Source organism: Sorex fumeus, unplaced genomic scaffold (assembly GCF_029834395.1).
Source record: "Sorex fumeus unplaced genomic scaffold, SorFum_2.1 ptg000037l, whole genome shotgun sequence".
Classification (NCBI taxonomy): Eukaryota; Metazoa; Chordata; class Mammalia; order Eulipotyphla; family Soricidae; genus Sorex; species Sorex fumeus.
Genome location: NW_026606094.1, coordinates 78,689,336 through 78,708,417, shown reverse-complemented (window position 1 = coordinate 78,708,417; position 19,082 = coordinate 78,689,336). Strand labels below are relative to the sequence as shown.

At 40.8% G+C, this 19,082-nt stretch overlaps 1 protein-coding gene across 2 annotated transcripts in view; it reads left to right on the top strand.

Moving 5' to 3' along the window:
- AOAH (acyloxyacyl hydrolase) overlaps positions 1-19,082 on the top strand; it is a 239,194-nt gene that overhangs the window by 17,907 nt on the left and 202,205 nt on the right. Inside the window, exon 2 of one of the 2 annotated variants that reach the window (XM_056118526.1) lies at positions 6,332-6,427. The exons of the other annotated variant lie outside the window; for it this stretch is intronic. Coding sequence (XP_055974501.1) covers positions 6,332-6,427 — 96 coding nt within the window. The remainder of the gene's footprint in view (positions 1-6,331; positions 6,428-19,082) is intronic. 2 annotated transcript variants of the gene reach the window in all.

Here is a 19,082-nt window from a genome sequence, read left to right as displayed (position 1 = left end):
CACAGGGCCCTTTCAGTGGTTATTCACTGTGCTATTGTCTTTCCTGATTTCAGGGTCCTGTACCCTTCCATTCTGCCTCTCTCCTCATTTTCTCTCTCTTAAACCTTTCACCCCTATGATTGTGGCTTTTTATTTTTTTAAAGAAGGCATGCAATATCTGAACAGCAACAGGTTAGATTTTAGGCATAACTCAGAGTTAAACCTCCTCTGCTGTTTCTCCTAATTTTGTTTCTAACTCACCCCATTCCTTGTGCTTCAAATCAAAACTGCGGCCAAAAGTTGCATCTCTTGATAAAACTATGAAGTGATCACTATGTGAGCTCTCCATCTAATCTCCATTGTGTGCTTCCTTCATCATGAGCTGCCTGTCATATGTGCTGTAGAATCTGCTGTTGTTTGGCACAACAGAAGGTTCTGGTAATGGTTATTTCACACCAGAATAACATAGGCCTACCATCAGAATGAGAAGTGGAACCATGTCTCATACAATGAATGAGCAATGGGTTTCCAGAAGATGTTGAACCAAAATACAATTGCAGGTGCATACATTAATCCTCCTCTATGGAGATGCCCTACAATGGACGAATGGCACCCATGTGGCCCTCATGGTGAACTCACTTCAAGTCAGCAGACATCTTCCTACTTCAAACCTGGCCTTGTGTCAGAAATGCAGGCTTGAGTATTTGGTAAAACTTTATTCCTGCCCTTGAAGTCGGTGGGCCCACAGGTAGCTTATGTGAGGCAGGGAGGAGAGAGACAGTCACTTTTTCCTGATCCACCTCTGCCTCCCCTGGACCAGCTGGGAAGGCTAGGTCTGATAAAGTCTGTGATGGACCCCTACACAGCATGGGTCAGAGCCCTGCCAGCTATACCAGGTGACCATCAAGACACACGTGACATCCTCTTGTTCTTTTCGACATGGGAGTTGATTCCCACCACCTGATCTCTTGGGGAGTCATGGACTCAGGCTGGAGTGCAGAATTGCTCTTTGCAGAAAAGGAAAGCCAGATCTAGGTCATACCTGGAGTTTCCAGGTACTTTGTCCTGTCTCGCAGAAAAGAATTTCAGGAGTACACAAGCAGTGAAGTAAAAACAGATTTTGTTTGGAGGCTTTTAGGAAGGGCAAGGAGGGAGAGCAAAGCGAGAGGGAGAGAGAGTAACGTGCTCAAGAGAGAATGTGGGATTCTCCAGAGATGGAGAGAGCCCTGCTAAATACACATCTCAAGATGGGACATGCAGGAGCCACTGTGCTCAGCCACATGGGCTGGGGCAGCAGTTGGGCTGGGGCAGCAGATGCCCGTGTTTCCTTTGTTCAAGGTGGCTTTTTATAGAGTTTCTCTAGCTGCACCCACATACGGCTTCTAGCTAGGTAAGAGGGCTTTGCTAGGGTGGTTGCCAAGGTAGGAAGAGTTGGGAATGGTTCTCCTTGAAATTCCTTTTCTGGCCGTTGTTCCTGCTGGAGATTTTCTCAGAGTTGAGAGTTGGGGGAGCAGCCTTCTCTGGGTCCCAGGTGAAAATCTTTTCGAGCCTTAATTCCTGTGCTCACAAAGTGGGTCCTGACAGCCTTAGGGCTCGGTGGTTTTGCTACTCCCTAGGAATTCCACTGCCATCGGGTCCCTTTCCTAGCTATCTACCTGCCTGCCTATATCACCCTCAAAGGTCTGACTCTGTACTCAGACACACAAAGTTCAGAAAGATTGATAACTTGTTCATGATCATATAATTTTTAAGTGTCTGAGCTACTGTTTGAGTTGGTTTATTTTTAAATTTCAAAGTCTCTCCCCTTTAACCAACCACATACATATTTTATCATATTGCAAAATAATTACATATAATTGTGCTTCAATTGTAGTTATTAAAGTTTATTTAGATCCACTTAATTTAACAGATGATTGGAAGAAGCATAAATCAGATGTAAAAAATTATTATAAATGTTGAAAACACTCACATATGCTGAATGTATTTTTATATATTGTAAATGACATAAAAATTGGTTTATCTCTGGGTAATTTAAAAGATGTTTATCTTTTAGACTGTTCTGTATTTAAAATGTTTAAAACGGGGGTATGGTGCTGCCATCAAGTCAATCTGTACCTGTGAGGCGAGTGAATCAGCAGCCTGATGGCACCGTCAGACTTCCAGATACCCCCAAATTGCTTCTGTGCCTTTGGCCAGACCCCAAAAACTTGGGGCAAATTTTACCAAGAAAGTAAATGGCCAAAAGTTAGATATGTGGGAAACACACTCACAAACCACCTCCGGCTCAGCTATATAATTGGAGGCATGGCCTCTCTGGTTCCTGCTTGAACTGCTTAATGGCGTGATCCCAGAGACTCAGAAACAAATCTCGAAACCCAGTGGCTTTTGGCAGAAATGTGTCTGATCCTTGCAGTAAGTTACCGGTGCTGGGCCAACCCAGGTGGGAGTAGGTTTTGTGCCTTGGCCTGTTCCCCCCGGCGACCCAGTGGCTGCCATCCTCCAGAGGCCATTGGACAGTCAGGCTTGGGCCCACAGTGACAAAACTTGTTGGGCCTCACAGGATGGCGGGGAGCCGGTCCTGTCCTCCCCATCCCAACGAGACTCCAAGTCATCGCCCACGAACAGCATCTCTGGCTCCTGATCAAGTTGCTTAACGGCCTTGATCCCAGAGACTCAGAAACAAATCTTGAAACCCAGCGGCTTTTGGCAGAAATGCGTCCGGACCCTGCAGTAGGTTACTGTTGCCGGGCCACCCCATGTGGGAAAGGGTGTTGTCTCTCCACCTGCTCCCCCTTAGTGGCTCGATGGCCGTCATCCTCTAGAGGCCATTGGACAGTCAGGTCTGGGCCCGCAGTGACAAAACTTGTTGGGCCTCACAGGATGGGGGTGGAGCCGGTTCTGTCCTCCCCATGCCAACTAGACCCCAAGTCATCGTCCACAAACGGCCTCTCTGGCTCCTGATCAAGCTGCTCAACGGCCATGAGCCCAGAGACTCAGGAGCAAATCTCGAAACCCAGTGACTTTTGGCAGAAATCCCTCCGGATTTAAGTGTTAAAATTTTGGAATTTCAAAATCACGTGGCCCTACTGCAGTCACATGACATCATATGTTATTCTTAACCAGCAATAGAACACAAGTTGTCTACTGTAGCCTTTTCAGCAGATCTGAGTGTTGGGATAAAATCTCAAATAATAATGGTGGGTCTGGTGTTGAAATATTGAATGTGATCAAAGTAGAGAGAGAGTAATGTGGAAATAATCTGCCCCACAGGTAGGGGGAGGGTGTGGGATGGGAGTATACTGGGGTATTTGGTGGTGGACAATGGGCACTGATGAAGGTACAGGTATTTCACTGTATGACTGAGACTTAGACCCAAAAGCTTTGTAACTGCTCTCACGGTGATTCAATAAATAAAATTATATATAAAAAAACGTAAGGTGGAGTTCATGCACAATTCAATCAGCTAATCAGTAGCTGAATAAATACCAGTACTCCTACATTAAAAAATAAAAAATAAAATAAAATGTTTAAAACAAGATTGTATTGTGTCTGCATTTTAAAAGTTATTTTAAAAATAAACCACTATATATGAAAATACTTTTTAGACTATAAAATGCTAGTACCTATCAGATACTGAAATTCATCACAATGTGACAAAGCCATCACTGCACTGCTTAGGTTAAAGAACTTACTGAATCACACAGAGAACAAATTGGTGGTTTATAGTGGCAAGGGAGGGAATAGGAGTGAGAAGGAGAGAAATGGGTGAAAGGAGGTTAAAGGCACAAATTTTAAGTTGCAAAATAAATTTCCTGCTGTTATAATGTATGGTTATGGTGACCAGATTTTTTTTCTCTGTGGTAGAACATATGTCTTCATGTGTAAGGCTCTGTATGGCCACCTGAGTGTTGCTGGGATAGCTTTAAGCACTGCTGGGAATGCTCCCCCAAATAGTACATCACATATTTGAAAGTTAATAACACAATAAACTGTCTTAGCTGTCTTCATCACAATAAGAACAATTTTGTAACTATATATAATGACAGATGTTAACTAGACTTATTGTAATCATTTGTAACAGATAGAAATGCCAAATCATTAAGCCATATATTTGTAGCTGATATAATGCTGTATGTCACTTACTTCATAATAAAAGCAATCATTTAAAACATTTTAAAATCTCATCTAATCAACCTTAATAGCTGATGCAGATAAATGCCTCAGCAGATAGGTATTATCTGGTTTGGGGAGCCCATATTTGCCGAGGTGAGAATACAGAACATGCACGGCCCAAGTATGTGCTTCCATGTCAAGAGAGGTAGAAGTTCCCATTGTTCATATACAATCTATCATTGGGGAGAAATTTTTATTTCTTTACACTTAGAAATGCCCAATGGTACTGCTAATATCTGTAAACAATCACCTTCTTTCAAAGAGTCCTGGTGCGAGTTGGGTTTTAATGACACTTTGCTTGTGAATTTTGGTCCCTGGTTTCTTGAGCAATGAATCATAGTGAGCTTACAACAAGGCCAGGCACCCTGAAATATCTTCATTTTATATCTAAGCTTTTTTTTCACTTCTAAAAGAAGGCTTGAAAAATCAGCAATCACTCATCTCATTGAGTCAAATAAACTTCCCATTCCAGACTTAGAGTTTTTTTTTTTGGCTTTTGGGGCACAGCCTGCATATTTAGGAGTTACTATTGGCTCTGTAGTCAAGAATTATTCCTGGCAGGCACGAGGGACCATATAAGATGCTAGAGATCAAACCTGGGTTGGCTGTGTACAAGGAAAATGCCATATTCACTGTATTATAGCTCTAGCCCCAAATTTAGAGATCTTTGACCAACACAAGAGATCCCCTTGTGTCAAAGAAAATATCGCCACCTTTGTTATTTAAAACAAAAGTAGTTTTGGGATTCCTCAGAAGTTGAAGAGATACACACTAGAAATAAAACCTCCCAGAGTGTCAATGTGTAGTAGGTCTGGATTTTCACACATAAAGCAAGGTAACTGGAGGGAATGTATTCCTTACATAATCAGAGTCTTTCTAGACAGTAATTCTATTGGCATATACTTTCAAGCATAGTACTTTGTAGATGGTTGGGAAAATAGTATTTTGCAATAACTATGTCATTTCAAAGGCACATTTGGTTGCCTTGTTAGCTATTGGTTGCCCTGAGCTATCGCAGTAGCACAATGAAAACATATTATAACATATTATTACCTGCTTTGTAGTGAGGAAATGAAAGCAAGTCCAAGATTCAAGGGTAGGACCCAATTCCGGGTCTTTTGACTTCAAATGCTTAGCAATTTTGACCATTTTTCTAAGATTAAATATCTGAATCCAAGTTACAGGTTGAGAATGTGTGGGATAGGAATGAGCCCATTCATTGTGGGGCATTTGCTAAAGAAGGAAAAAGGGAAGGAAGGGAAGGGAAGGGAAGGGAAGGGAAGGGAAGGGAAGGGAAGGGAAGGGAAGGGAAGGGAAGGGGAGGGGAGGGGAGGGGAGGGGAGGGGAGGGGAGGGGAGGGGAGGGGAGGGGAGGGGGGAAAGGAGGCGAGGGGAAGGAAAATTTCATCTACTGAGTTGCTATTCTCTTGGCTGGTTGCTATTCTCTTGCATTAAAATGTTGTCTTTTTGTCCCCTTTGATTAAAATGAAATTGAAACAGAGCAAAATTCAAAGATTTCCCCAAAGTCACATTGTTTACATATGGCAAAACTGAACTAACAACCAGTCTTTCTAGCCCTAAAGCCTACAAACTTCATACAACACTTAATGCTTAACTACAACTCATGCTGCATAAGCACATAAGATTTTAAAAGAAAGTGGCAGTCAAGAGTTCTTCTATTTGAAAATTGGAGATTCATTTAAAATTGGAGATTCGGGATTTTGTTTTACATCCAATTTTTATTTAGGCATCTTTACTTATAATACAACTAAAAATGCAGTTTCAGCACCTGGAGCAATAGTATAGTGGGTAAGCCTTGCATGTGGTCTACCTGCATTTGATCCCTGGAACCCCAAAACGTTCCCTGAGAACCACCAGAAGTGATCCCTGAACACCACTGAGTGCTTACACACACACACACACACACACACACACACACACACACACACACACAGTTTAATTTATACAATGTTCTGATGCCACACCCAAATTGAGTTTTTGGGGTATCCCTACCAAATTCTCAATGTCCTTTAAAGCCATGTACACACACACACACACACACACATACACACACACGCGCGCGCGCGCACACACACACACTTTCTTTGATTTTACTCTCCAGCACAATTTTCTGTATAACATGTATAACACAGTTGACAAGTATTTGTGTTCTTTTTAAGGGTGTGTGGCGGTGGTGTCTGTGGTGGAACAGCTCGCTCAAGTTCACAACTCTACCTTCTTAACCTCCATGGATAGACTGTGCAGCTACCTTCCAGGTAAACACAGACCAAGCTACAGCGGGTGGCTTTGTTTGCTTTCTCACTAAGATGACTTATCATTCTACTTAGGCTTCTGATTTGTTATTTACATAAATTACTATTCTTATGGGGCTTAAAGAAATTAAAACACAAAATATTCTAAGCCATTTTTAACTTCAATATTATCTTCCATCATGACAAAATGAGTTTACTGTGGACAGTAGGAATAAAATGTTAAATAGCTAAATGTCATTTTATGTGTATATTTATAATTCTTTTTCCTACTAATAATTCAACTGAAGTCAAAATCTTCAACTCCAGAGATGTAACTCAAAGGAGAGAGCATAGGTATTGCATTCACCAGATCCCGAGTTTACCATCTGCTTAGCACTGCAGTTCGTAAGGCATTGACTTGAATAATTGATGTTAAATAAGGAATCTATTTTCATCATTTATTCTTTTTTTTTTCTTTTTGGCTCTGCGCTCAGGAATTACTTCTGGCGGTGCTCAGGGGACCATATGGGATGCTGGGAATCAAACCCGGGTTGGCTATGTGCAAGGCAAATGCCCTACCCGCTGTGCTATCTCTCCGGCCCCTCATCAATTTATTATTGTTTGACCACATACTCATATTCAGACACATGCACAGATCCACCAGCATTTAAGGCCTGGAGGACAAATGGTCCCAGTACTCCAAATAGGAAGATAATCTGGAACATCCTGCTGACTTGAATACCATAAAATCCCTTACCCACTCCACAAGAGAGGAGACTGAGTGGTATATCCAATAAGTTGCCCACTTGTTTTTATTTTTATTTATTTAGGCCACACCCGGCGATGCACAGGAGTTACTCCTGGCTCGTGCACTCAGGAATCACTCCTGGCAGTGCTTAAGGGGACCATATGGGATGCTGGGAATCGAACATGGGTCGAAGGCGTGCAAGGCAAACACCCTACCCTCTGTGCTATCGCTCCAGCCCCTCCCACTTGTTTTTAAATATCAGCTAAGAGAATGTACTGCTTATATTTCTCTTATAGAATACTCTCAAATAGAAGCAATACACAAACATTTTATATTAATTTTTATTGTTTAAATTATATAACATGTTTCCTGTTGTATATTAACATTTACGCTCTTGATTTACAGTTACCACAAAAAATTTTAGGAGTCAAATTTTCAGTCGTTTTATGTTTAAAAAATTATTTGTCAAATATGTACATTAATGTTTTAAATGAGATAGTGATGCTACATACATATGTGCATATATATATGTATATGTGTTTTATATACATACATACAAAAATGCTAAAACTATTGGAGTTTAAAAATCAAAACTAGGAAAAAATAATACATCAACAATTTTTTGATGATTACAGATTTTGACATTTACAGCAATGCTTTTTTGTGCAATCAGTTTGTGCAAACAGTTAAGCTGGAAACTATTTGTCCTCTTCATTCTCCTGCCACCTCCTGAGAGGAAATCACTCAAATGAACTTGATGGCAATGTTCTTGCCAAACTTTATATTTCCATGTTCAGATTTATAAATTCTAAACATTGCATATTAAAATCCTATATGTGGTCTTCTACACCTTGTTTGCAAACAAAATCAAATGTAGAAAAATACACCAAATGTGTTTGAAAATATAGCCCATATCAAGAAGCAGTGGATGTGCATCCACACTGGACACAGCATTCGGTGAGAAATCCTTCTCTCCCCGTAAAAGAAAAATGTCCTAAATTTTACTGAACCATTTTTTGCATTGCTTTGTAGTTTCTGCTTGTTTGGTTGCTTGGTTGGCTAGTTGGCTTGTGCTTCATACCTTGCTATGCTCAAGAGCAAGAGCTCTTCCAAGCTCAGTGCTCAGGGGCCACTTCTAACATTTTATTTATTTATTTATTTATTTATTTATTTATTTATATTAGTGAATCACCATGAGGTACAGTTACAGACTTAGAAACTTTCGTGTTTGCGTTTCAGTCATACAATGATAAAGTACCCCTCCCTCCACCAGTGCCCATTCTCCACCACCAATGATCCCAGTATCCTTCCTATCACCCTCCGTATCCTCCAGTATCCTCCCTCCCCACCCCACCTCTATGGCAGGGCATTCCCTTTTGTTCTCTCTTTCCTTTTGTGTGTTGTAATTTGTAATAGAGGCACTGAGTGGCCATTGTGTTTGATCTATAGTCTACATTTGGCATGCTTCTCCCAACCCCAGCATGCCCTCCAAACACCCTTTACTTGGTGTTCCCTGGTCTATCTGAAACTGCCTTTTCTCCCAACATTTGAAACCGGCTTCCAAGCCTTGGAGTAAATGTCTTGGTCCTTATCTATACTATTCTTGGGTGTTGGTCTCCCATTCTGATACTTTACATTCCACAGATGAGTGCAATCTATGTCTGTCCCTCTCTTTCTGACTTATTTCATTTAACATAATACTTTCCATGTTGATCCACTTATATGTAAATTTCATCACTTCATCTTTTCTAACAGCTGCATAGTATTCCATTGTATAAATGTACCAGAGTTTCTTTAACTAGTCATCTGTTCTTGGGCACTCGAGTCTTTTTCAGATTTTGGCTACTGTCAACAGTGCAGCAATGAACATACAAGTGAAGATGTCATTTCTACCAATTTTTTTTGGCTCTCTGGGATATATTCCCAGAAGTGGTATTGCTGGGTCAAATGGTAGCTCAATATCTTTCGCTGACCCTTCTGATCTTTTCAACCTGAGATCTATGTTGTCAGACACTAGTAGAGCCAACCAAGGTTTTTTGAGGGAATTGTTTGCTTGCAAGATTGTTTTTCATACTTTGAGTCTTTTTTTTTTGTTTTTTCTGTTCAGATGTGTTTCTTGTAGGCAACAGAATGTTGGGTTCAGTTTCTGGATCCATTTTGCCACTCTGTGTTCCTTAATTGGTGCATTTAGATCATTGACATTGAGAGAGATTACTGTCATGGGGTTTTATGCCATCTTTCTGTAGGGTTTTGTTGTGCTTGTAGGGCTTTTCTTGTCTTACAGTAGCCCCTTTAGTCCTTCTTTTAGGTTTGTTTTTGAGTCTATAAAGTTCCTGAACTGTTTTTTAATCCATAAAAGTGTGGATTGTTCCTTCAAGTTTGAGTGAGAATTTAGCTGGATAAAGTATTCTTGGTGAAGCATTCATTTCAGTGAGTTTTTTTTTTTACTATATACCACCATTGTCTTCAGGCTTGGAGGCTTTCCTCTGATAGGTCTGCTGTAAATCAAAGGTGCTCCTTTGTATGTGATTTCCTTCTTTGACCTTGCTACTTGCAGTATTGTGTCTCTATCTGTGACATCTATCATTCTGACTATAATATGTCTTGGAGTCTTATTAGGGTCTCTTTTAGCTATCACCCTTTGGGCTCCTTGAATCTGAATGCCTGCATTCTCCAGCTCTGGTAACTCCTCAGCAATGATTTCTTTAACTGTGGCTTTTTCATTAGGGTTTCTTTCCTGTCCTTCTGGTACTCTGATGATTCCAATGTTGTTCCTCTTGAAATTATCCCCTAGGTCTCTGATTCACCTTAGAGCAATTTTGAGGTCTTTTCCGATTGTACGTTGTTTTCTGTAAGCTTCCTGAAGCTCACTGATTCTGTCTTCAGCTGTAGCCATTCTACTGTTGAGGGAACCCACTGAGTTTTTTATTTCATCTACCAAATCCTTTATTCATGACACTTCTGTGCGAAGCTTTCCAATTTCTGTTCTCATTTCTTACTGTATGTTCTTGGCTTCCATTCCATTATTTCTTTCATGCCCTCCTTTAATTTACTGGATGTCTGTTCCACTGTTTCTTTGAGTTCATTGAACATCTTCAACATTTCATCTCTGAATTCTTTGCGGGAGAACTCATATTTGTGGGTAACGCCTATTGAGGCTTCTTGGACTCTTTTCATCATCCTTTCCTTGTGGTGGGGATTTGCGCTGTTTCTTCTTTGTGTTGTGGTTGTATAGAGGTGTGACCTTCCAGTTCACTGTCACTGTTCCCTCTTGTAGCAAGAAAGGAATCTGAATGAGCTCGATCATGATGGTCGCCTTTTTTTTTTTTTGTCTGTGTTCCTCTGTGTCTTATGTGGAGACTTTAGTGATTTTTTTTTCAGAGGATGTGATCTTTTACATTGGGCTTTGTAAAGCTTCTTGTGTTCACTAGTATTTTGATGCAACTGAAATAGACTAGTGGACTATTGTGTTTGAGATAGCTAGGATGTTACTTACTGATTTAGGTGATGAAGATTGAGAAGTGATTCCAGATTGCTGGGACTAGGGAAAATAACTTCGGCTGATTGGCCACAGATCCAGGCGAGGCCACCTCCACTACTGTAGAAGACACGCCCCCCCTCCTGCTGTGGAGGCCATGTCCCCTGTCTGCTGTAAGGTTGGGGGGGGGGGGGACACAGACCTGAGGCCAGAAGGGATAGGGGGTATGGGGGGACAAGGCGGTGGCATTGGCTAATGGCCAGAGCCTGCAGGCAGGATGGTGGTGGTCCAGGGGCAGTCCAAGCAGCAGGAGAGGCAGGGGTCTGGTCCAAGGTCGCAGACTCAGGGATAGCGGATCCAAGATGTTCACAAACCTGGGAGGAGGGCGGAGGGAGTCAAAGTGCCGTTGGCGAATGAAGCGTGCCTGCCGACAGCATGGTGGTCCCGGCTGGTCCTGGCGGTGGGATGGCAGGTCTGGGATGTTCACAGACCTGGGGCGGGAGGGGAAGGCAGCGGTAGCAGTTGGTGAACGGCGTGCACCTGTGGGCAGATGGTGGTCCGGGTGGTTCGGGCCTAGCATTTTTAGGGACCATGTGATGACAAAGATTGAACCCTGAGCTTTTTTTATGCAAAACATCTGCTCCCATCCACTAAAATTTGTCTCTGGCCTTATTTTGTAGCTTTAGCACCCAAATAGGTATTATTAGACAACATAATCTGACCCATTTTTAATTTTTTGCCCTTTTAGTATATTATAAACTCAAGTTTTCTTTCCATTCTTTTTCTTGTAATTTCTCTGTGGAATTTTCTCTAGATTTTATCATAGTCTAGATTTTGCTGATACCATTCCTGCGGTAAAATTAAATATGTTTCTTTATGCTGCGTATTTCCTGAAAACATGTATTTGCGTCCAGAATTTTGATCAGATTCCAATTTAATTTCTTTTGCAAGACTATACAAGTGATCAAGTTTTCTCCCATCAGTAGACCACCTGAAATGGATTTCACTTTATGATGTTAACAATTGTTGATGCTTAATGGCCACACCTAGTAGGGCTTTGGGGTTTGCAGAAAGGTGCTATTCTACTCTATCATTGATGATTCATTTGGTACTTTAGCTATGGTTTAAGCACTTTCATCATTATATTTTAGAGATGTCTCCCATGTTGTCTAATGCTACCATTAATAATGGGAAATGTGGATTATATTGATTTATTTTGCTTTATTGGCCACATTTTAAACAATTCATTGCCTTTCTATTAATAAGTCCAAACTAGTCAATTCAATTTCTTTGAAATGTCATTATGAAACCATAAAGTTAAATATGTTTGATGCATTTTAGTCTATTTCAATAATTATACTTTTGAAGCTCAAACTGTCCTATCTTTGACCACTAGGAACTTCAAATTGACTCCTGAGTTCCTTTTACACAAGGTTCTATATTTTTTGATAGTTTCCTTGCTAAGTGAGAAGAAAACGTCTTCCAACCCTGTTTTGTACAATTCCATCCCAGGCTTGAAATGAGTCACTTTTCTTAGAAGTCCTGATTACTTTTAGTGGAAAAAATATTTTTAAAGACTAATCTCAGTGATTTAGAGTATTCATTGATATAGAGTGTGGCATTCTTTCTAAGCCTCTTCAATAGTCCATGAGGAAAAATATACGTATATGATTTTTAAGTGCTCTGTGGGTGCATCCTGACAATTCAGAATTAAAATAACTTTCTTCAGATTCTTATCTGCATCACCTTCTTTCTACGTTGAAATTTCTAACTTCAAGGACAAAGGGATTGATAAAATTCAGACCTCCCACATTAGTCATTTACCTACCCTTCATTATACATATGACAGTCTCAGAAGATCAGATCTATTCGACTACCATTAATATATTTTACAGTCATTGAGAGCAGTTAAAATTCTTGTTAGCATATGCTTTGTCCATTTATCCACCACTTGAAATCATTATACTGTATTATCTGAACATCTAGCCATTTTATACAATACCTATTCCCTTTTGCCCTCATTTAGTTTAGTTCCATCAGCGACTATATGGATTGATGTTTACTACCAACCCTATGCAAATCTCTCTCTAGTGGAATTGCTGTTTAAAATTCATTTCTCAGAAAGAACTAATGGGAACAATATTCATTGAGTCCTTGCATATTGATCACAGGTTGTTTGTGCCCTTTAAACTTGAAAGTCAATGATTTTCTGGATATAAAAAGTTTTGACACATAAATTTTCCCTAAGTGAGGAAATGAACAGAAACTTTCGCAAAGAAGAAATTCGAATGGCAAAAAGGCACATGAGAAAATGCTCTACATCACTAATCATCAGAGAGATGCAGATCAAAACCACAATGAGATATCATTTCACACCACAGAGACTGGCCCACATCCACAAGAACAAAAGCAACCAATGCTGGCGCGGATGTGGTGAGAAAGGGAACCTCCTTCACTGCTGGTGGGAATGCCGGCTGGTCCAACCCTTTTGGAAAACAGTATGGACGATTCTCAAAAAATTAGAATTTGATCTGCCATTTGACCCAGCTATAGCACTCCTGGGAATATATCCCAGAGAGGCAAAAAGGTATAGTAGAAGTGACATCTGCACTTGTTTGTTCATTGCAGCACTCTTTACAATAGCCAGAATCTAGAAAAAACCTGAGTGCCCAAGAGCAGATGACTGGTTAAAGAAACTTTGGTACATTTACACAATGGAGTACTATGTAGCTGTTAGAAAAGATGAAGTTATGAAATTTACATACAAGTGGTACTACATGGAAAGTATCATGTTAAGCGAAATGAGTCAGAAAGAGCAGGATAGACACAGAAAGATTGCATTCATCTGGGGAACATAAAGCAACAAAAAGGGAGACTAACACCCAGGAATGGCTGAGATTAGTACCAGGAATTTTGCTCCATGAATGGAAGGCCAGCCACACGTTCTAGGTAAAAAGGAAGCTCAGATAGAGAAGAGAGCACCAAATGAAGGGTGTTGTGAGGACCCTCCCAGGGTGGGAGAAGCATGCTGAAAGTAGTCTATAGACCAAACATGATTGCCACTCAATGCCTTTCTTGCAAAACACAGTACCCAAAAGAAGAGAGAGAGAACAAGGGGGAATACCCTGCCACAGAGGCAGGATGGGACGGGGGGGATGGGGGGTGGGGGGATGTTGGGACCCGTGGTGATGGATGACAGGCACTGGTGGAGGGATGGGCACTTGATCATTGTATAACTGAAACCCAAGCACAAAATTTGTAAGCCTATAACTGTACCTCATGGTGTTTCACTAATAAAAAAAGAAAAAAAAGTTTAATAATAACCTGATACTTTCTTTGTTGTTGTTTTGGGGTCACACTTGGCAATGATCAGGGGTTATTCCTGGCTCTGATCTCAGGAATAACTCCTGACAGTGTTCAGAGGATAAATGGGATAACAAGTATTGAAATCAGGTAGGATGCATGAAAGGAAACACCCTACCATCTATTCTCTCTCTAGCCCCAATTTTATTTTTCTTATACATTATATCCTAATTTTTCCTGGAAGTTTAAAATTTTCTGTTTGCCTTCTATAAAATTCTCTGATATAACTAAATTATGTCTTGGTGTGAATTGCTATATACTGATATCCTCAGGTTTGTACTATGTTATCTCGATGTTGATTTCATATAGTTATCTTTGAGTTTCAGGAGGATTTTAGCATATTTCAGTTTCTTTTGCAGGGAATTTCTATTACCCTCATTTTGAATCTTCTTTGTCTGCCTTTGACATTTGATTTAACTCATGAATAACTTATCCTCCTCATTTGTTGTCTTAACTTTGTTCCCCCTCTTCTTTCATTCTGTTTCCTTGTGAGGGAGGGTGGTGTTTGGACACACACAGGAGTACACAGGACTTAATCCTGGTTCTGTACTCAGGGATAATGCTTGGCTGTGCCTGCCTCCTCCCCTTCCCTTCCATAACCTCCCACCCTCCCTCTCCTCCCTCGCCCTGCCCTTCCCTTCCCTTCCCTTCCCTTCCCTTCCCTTCCCTTCCCTTCCCTTCCCTTCCCTTTTCTTCTTCCACTGGTGTTTGCATAAGCCAGGGAGAATTTGCACTTCACTTGTCAGGTAGAGTAGCACTGTAGCACTGTCCTCCTGTTGTTCATCGATTTGCTAGAGTGGGCACCAGTAATGTCTCCATTGTGAGACTTGTTACTGTTTTTGGCATATCGAATACATCACTGGTAGCTTGTCAGGCTTTTGCTGTGTGGGCGAAATACTCTCGGTAACTTGTAGGGCTCTCTGAGAGGGGCGGAGGAATTATGACTTCCTGATATACTAGCAAAATGCAAAGTCACCCAAACCAAGATATCTGGCATTCTTTTTATTTTTTTAATTGAATCACTGTGAGATACAGTTATAAAGCTTTAATGTTTGAGTTTTGGTCATACATTGATCAAAAACCCGTTCCTCCACCAGTGCACATTTTCTACCACCAAAGTCTCCAGTATTCACCCTCACATCCCAAACCTTTCCCTGCCTGTGTGGCAGACAATTTCCACAATACTCTACTTTGATTTCATTCAACATTTTGACACCAGTCCCACCATTATTAGTTGGAATTTTCCCACCACCACTCAAACCTACCAAAAGGGCAGTGCTAGACAATTTATTTTGTATTGCTTGTTATGAATAGCATATGTCATGGCCACGCACTCCTGGAATTCCAAAATTTTAGATAATTAATGTCTGGAGAGATCTCTGCAGAGAGCTGCCTGGTTCCAAGATTCTTTTGTGTGTTTCTGGATCATGGACATTAGGAGTTTAAATAGTAGTCGGGGGCAGTTTGTAGGCGTCATCTCAGGGTCCCGTTGGGGCGGGAGGAGAAGAGGGACTGGCTCATCTCCTATCCCGTGAGGACTGGCGTTTACCATTACTGCTCCCATGTACCTAGACTTCTCATTGGGTTCTGGAAGATGGAGGCCACCAGGATTCGTAGGGGGCAGGCAGAGGAACAGCACCTGCTCCCATCTGGAGTAACCTGGAGAAAGCGGTCTGGTGCAAAGTATAGAGGCATCTCTGCAGCGAGCTACTCGATTCTGAGATTCTTTTGTGTGTCTGATATCTGGTATTCAAGATACGATCTTGGCTCCTTCTGAGTCCTGACATGAAATTTCATAGTGAAGAGGTAGATGAGAAACTGACAGTCTCCAATTTCAGAAATTGAAAAGGTAAATGAGAGACAGAAAGTCATATTCTGGCAAAAATAATTTTTTATTAAAGGAAATTAAAGAAGGAATTTGTTTTCAATATTAGATTACCTTTTAATTAGAGTAAATTCAAATGATTAAGAAAGCTTCCACTAGGCAACCAATCTCTATTAAAAAATTATTAACACACAAGGCTTAACCTTTAAAACATGTTAGTAAACTCTCAAGGGCTTAGTGACTCCAGGGTGAGGTACAACAATCTTCACACACTTTCCTCTAAAGAAATTTTTTGAGATAACTTTTGGCAAATTATTCATAACAAGAAATATAAAATAAATTATTTAGGGCCTGCCATTGGGCAAGCTTGTGTGATGGTTGGGAAAATTGGAAACATTGGTGGCGGGAAGGTATAATGGTGGTGGGATTAGTGTTGGAATATTGAATGTCATGAATTGTGAACATTTTTACAAAAATAAAATCACTGTATCACTGTCATCTCATTCTTCATCAATTTACTCAAGTGGGTGCTAGTAATGTCTTCATTCGTCCCAGCCCTGAGATTTTAGCAGCCTCTCCTTACTCGTCTTTCCCAATGCTGCCGTATTGGAGGCTCTTTCAGGGGAATGAGACCCATTATTGTTACAATTTTTGGCATATTGAATACACCATGGGTAGATTGCCAGACTCTGCCATGTGGATGGGATACTCTCTGTAGCTTCCCAGGCTCTCTGAGAAATATATATATGTATATATATATGTATATATATATATATATATATATATATATAATATGGGACGGAGCGATAGCACAGCAGTATGGCATTTGTCTTGCACGCAGCTGACCTGGCTGACCCAGGTTCAAATCCTCTGCCCCTCTTGGAGAACCCGGCAAGTTACCTAGAGTATCTCTCCCGCATGGCAAAGACTGGCAAGCTCCCCGTGACATATTCGATATGCCAAACACAGTCAGTAACAACAAAGTCTCACAATGGAGACGTTACTGGGCCTGCTCGAGCAAATCGATGAACAACAGGAGGACAGTACTACAGTGTTACAATGCTGTCCAAATAAATACATAAATAAATATATATGTATATATATTTCCCTCTATGATTTGTTGCCTACTGTCTGAACCTCATCATATATGATGTGGTAATTATGGAGAATGGGCAGGGAGTGTCTTATGATGTGTCAGTCCAGGAGTATGTTCATTTATGCGTGAGGCTTGGCCCGAGCATGTGGAAAGCGGCCTGGAGCATGGCAGTGGTTGGGTAGTGGAGGTCGGCTGCTGGAGCTGGGTCCCTTGGGGCAGGGAGGACTCTCACCCATCCCCCTCTGGGCTGCCCGAGTGAAAACAGCCTTGCACAGAGTCTGGTGGCTGGTTATGGGGGTCTCATTTTATGCTCCCTTCCGGAGCAGCAAAAATTGTTTTAAAAAAGTGTTTCTACTGGACTGGGGAGATAGTACAACAGGTAGCAACTATGGCAACCAAATGGTTCCTTGAGCCCACTAAGAGTGATCCCTGAGCACAAAGCCAGGAATAAGCTCTGAGTACCAGTGGGGATGACCCCAAAACAAACAAAAAACTTTTTAAATAGGTTGATATTATCTCCACATGAAAAATAAAGTGGTCAGTTCAGTTTAAAGACTTTCATTTCCTAGACATAAAGAAAAGGTGGGCATTATTGTTTCCACTTTGTGGTCATGTTAAAAGAGGCACAAAATAGTCATCTGAGTTACATTGGGTGACAAGAAAACAAATTCTCCTAGCTAAGACTGTCTCATTCTAAAAAATAAAATAGTCTTGGATCATGATACCTGCTTGCACCCATATTACCTTTTGTCTGGTGATCAAAAGAGTAAGGAAACAAAAGGAGTGAAATTATGTGCATCGAGTTATTTATTTGAAAATTACTTTTCGGAAGTATTGCTTTTACCTCCAGAGCTAAATAAGTACAGAAAATATAATTTTATTGGAGAATGCATATAAGTAACATTCTTCAAAATTACTTGCCTTTCCTGTGCCTAGAAAGACAATTTTTTGAAATGTGCAAAGTATTTTTGACCTTCAGTTTCACTTACTGTTTTTGCCTCTGGCTCTCATTAGTAAACACCTTGGAAGAATATCAGAAATGTTAATGGAAAAATGATTAATGGAATCATTCACACTAGGGGTGAGCAGCTCACTTGCCCTTAGAGTCTAGCTAGAACTTCACTTTCTTAGGTCACCTACACAAGAATTCTGTCATGAAATATGATGTTAAAAATTTATGTAAACTCAAAATAAGAGGCTACTCTCCTAAGTCTTCAGAAAGACCTACATGCAGCCTAGAATATATACCACAAAACTAGCTCTATGGTTTATTTTTCTCTCTTTGTTCCACATTTTTCATCAATGATTAGTCACAACAAAAATTCACTAAGGTAGACAAGACATTATATCTAATATCCTTAATACTTTGAATGTACACTACATATAGGATAATATTTGAACCCCAGCTACACTATTGTCTCAGTGAATGGAAGATCCCTCCTCAGCTAAGGTGCCCAGATGACCACCTATGTGAGAGGGGACACTTGCAGTTTTAGAAATGTGCCAGAAGCAGAACTGTAACCCAGGACCTGCACCAACGAGGGACCTCTTCCCCACAAGTACAGCAGCAGGGGATGCAAGGGGCATGGAATTCATTCCAGAGATGCAAAGATGGTTTAACATCAGCTACATTATTGTCAGCATCTGAGATCTTGGGCACAAGTGTAGCACTGTAGCACTGCTCTCCCCTTCATCGATTTGCTCAAGTGGGCACCAGTAATGTCTCCATTGTGAGACTTGTTGTTAGTTTTTGGCATACTGAATACACCACAGAGAGCTTGCCAGGCTCTGCCGCACTCTCAGTTGCTTGCCGGGCTTTCCGAGACGGACGGAGGAATCGAGCCCGAGTCGGCCTCGTGCAAGGCAAACGCCCTACCCACTGGGTTATTGCTCCAGCCCCAGGGCACAACTAAATTCTCTAAATATGATAGTGAAGATTGACCACACTCACAAGTTCTTCTGAGAAAAGGAACTATGGTAAATATTACAGTGACTTGTAACCTGCAATGTGTCACATTTCATTTACACACACTTACATATACACCTAAGATATGATGACTAAGAAATTGGTCATTTTTAACTCTTGATTATACTTGTGACTCATTACATTTTTCTCTATGGTACCTGAAGTGCTTGTGTCTCTGTAAAAATTAAATTCTCTTCTGTTTC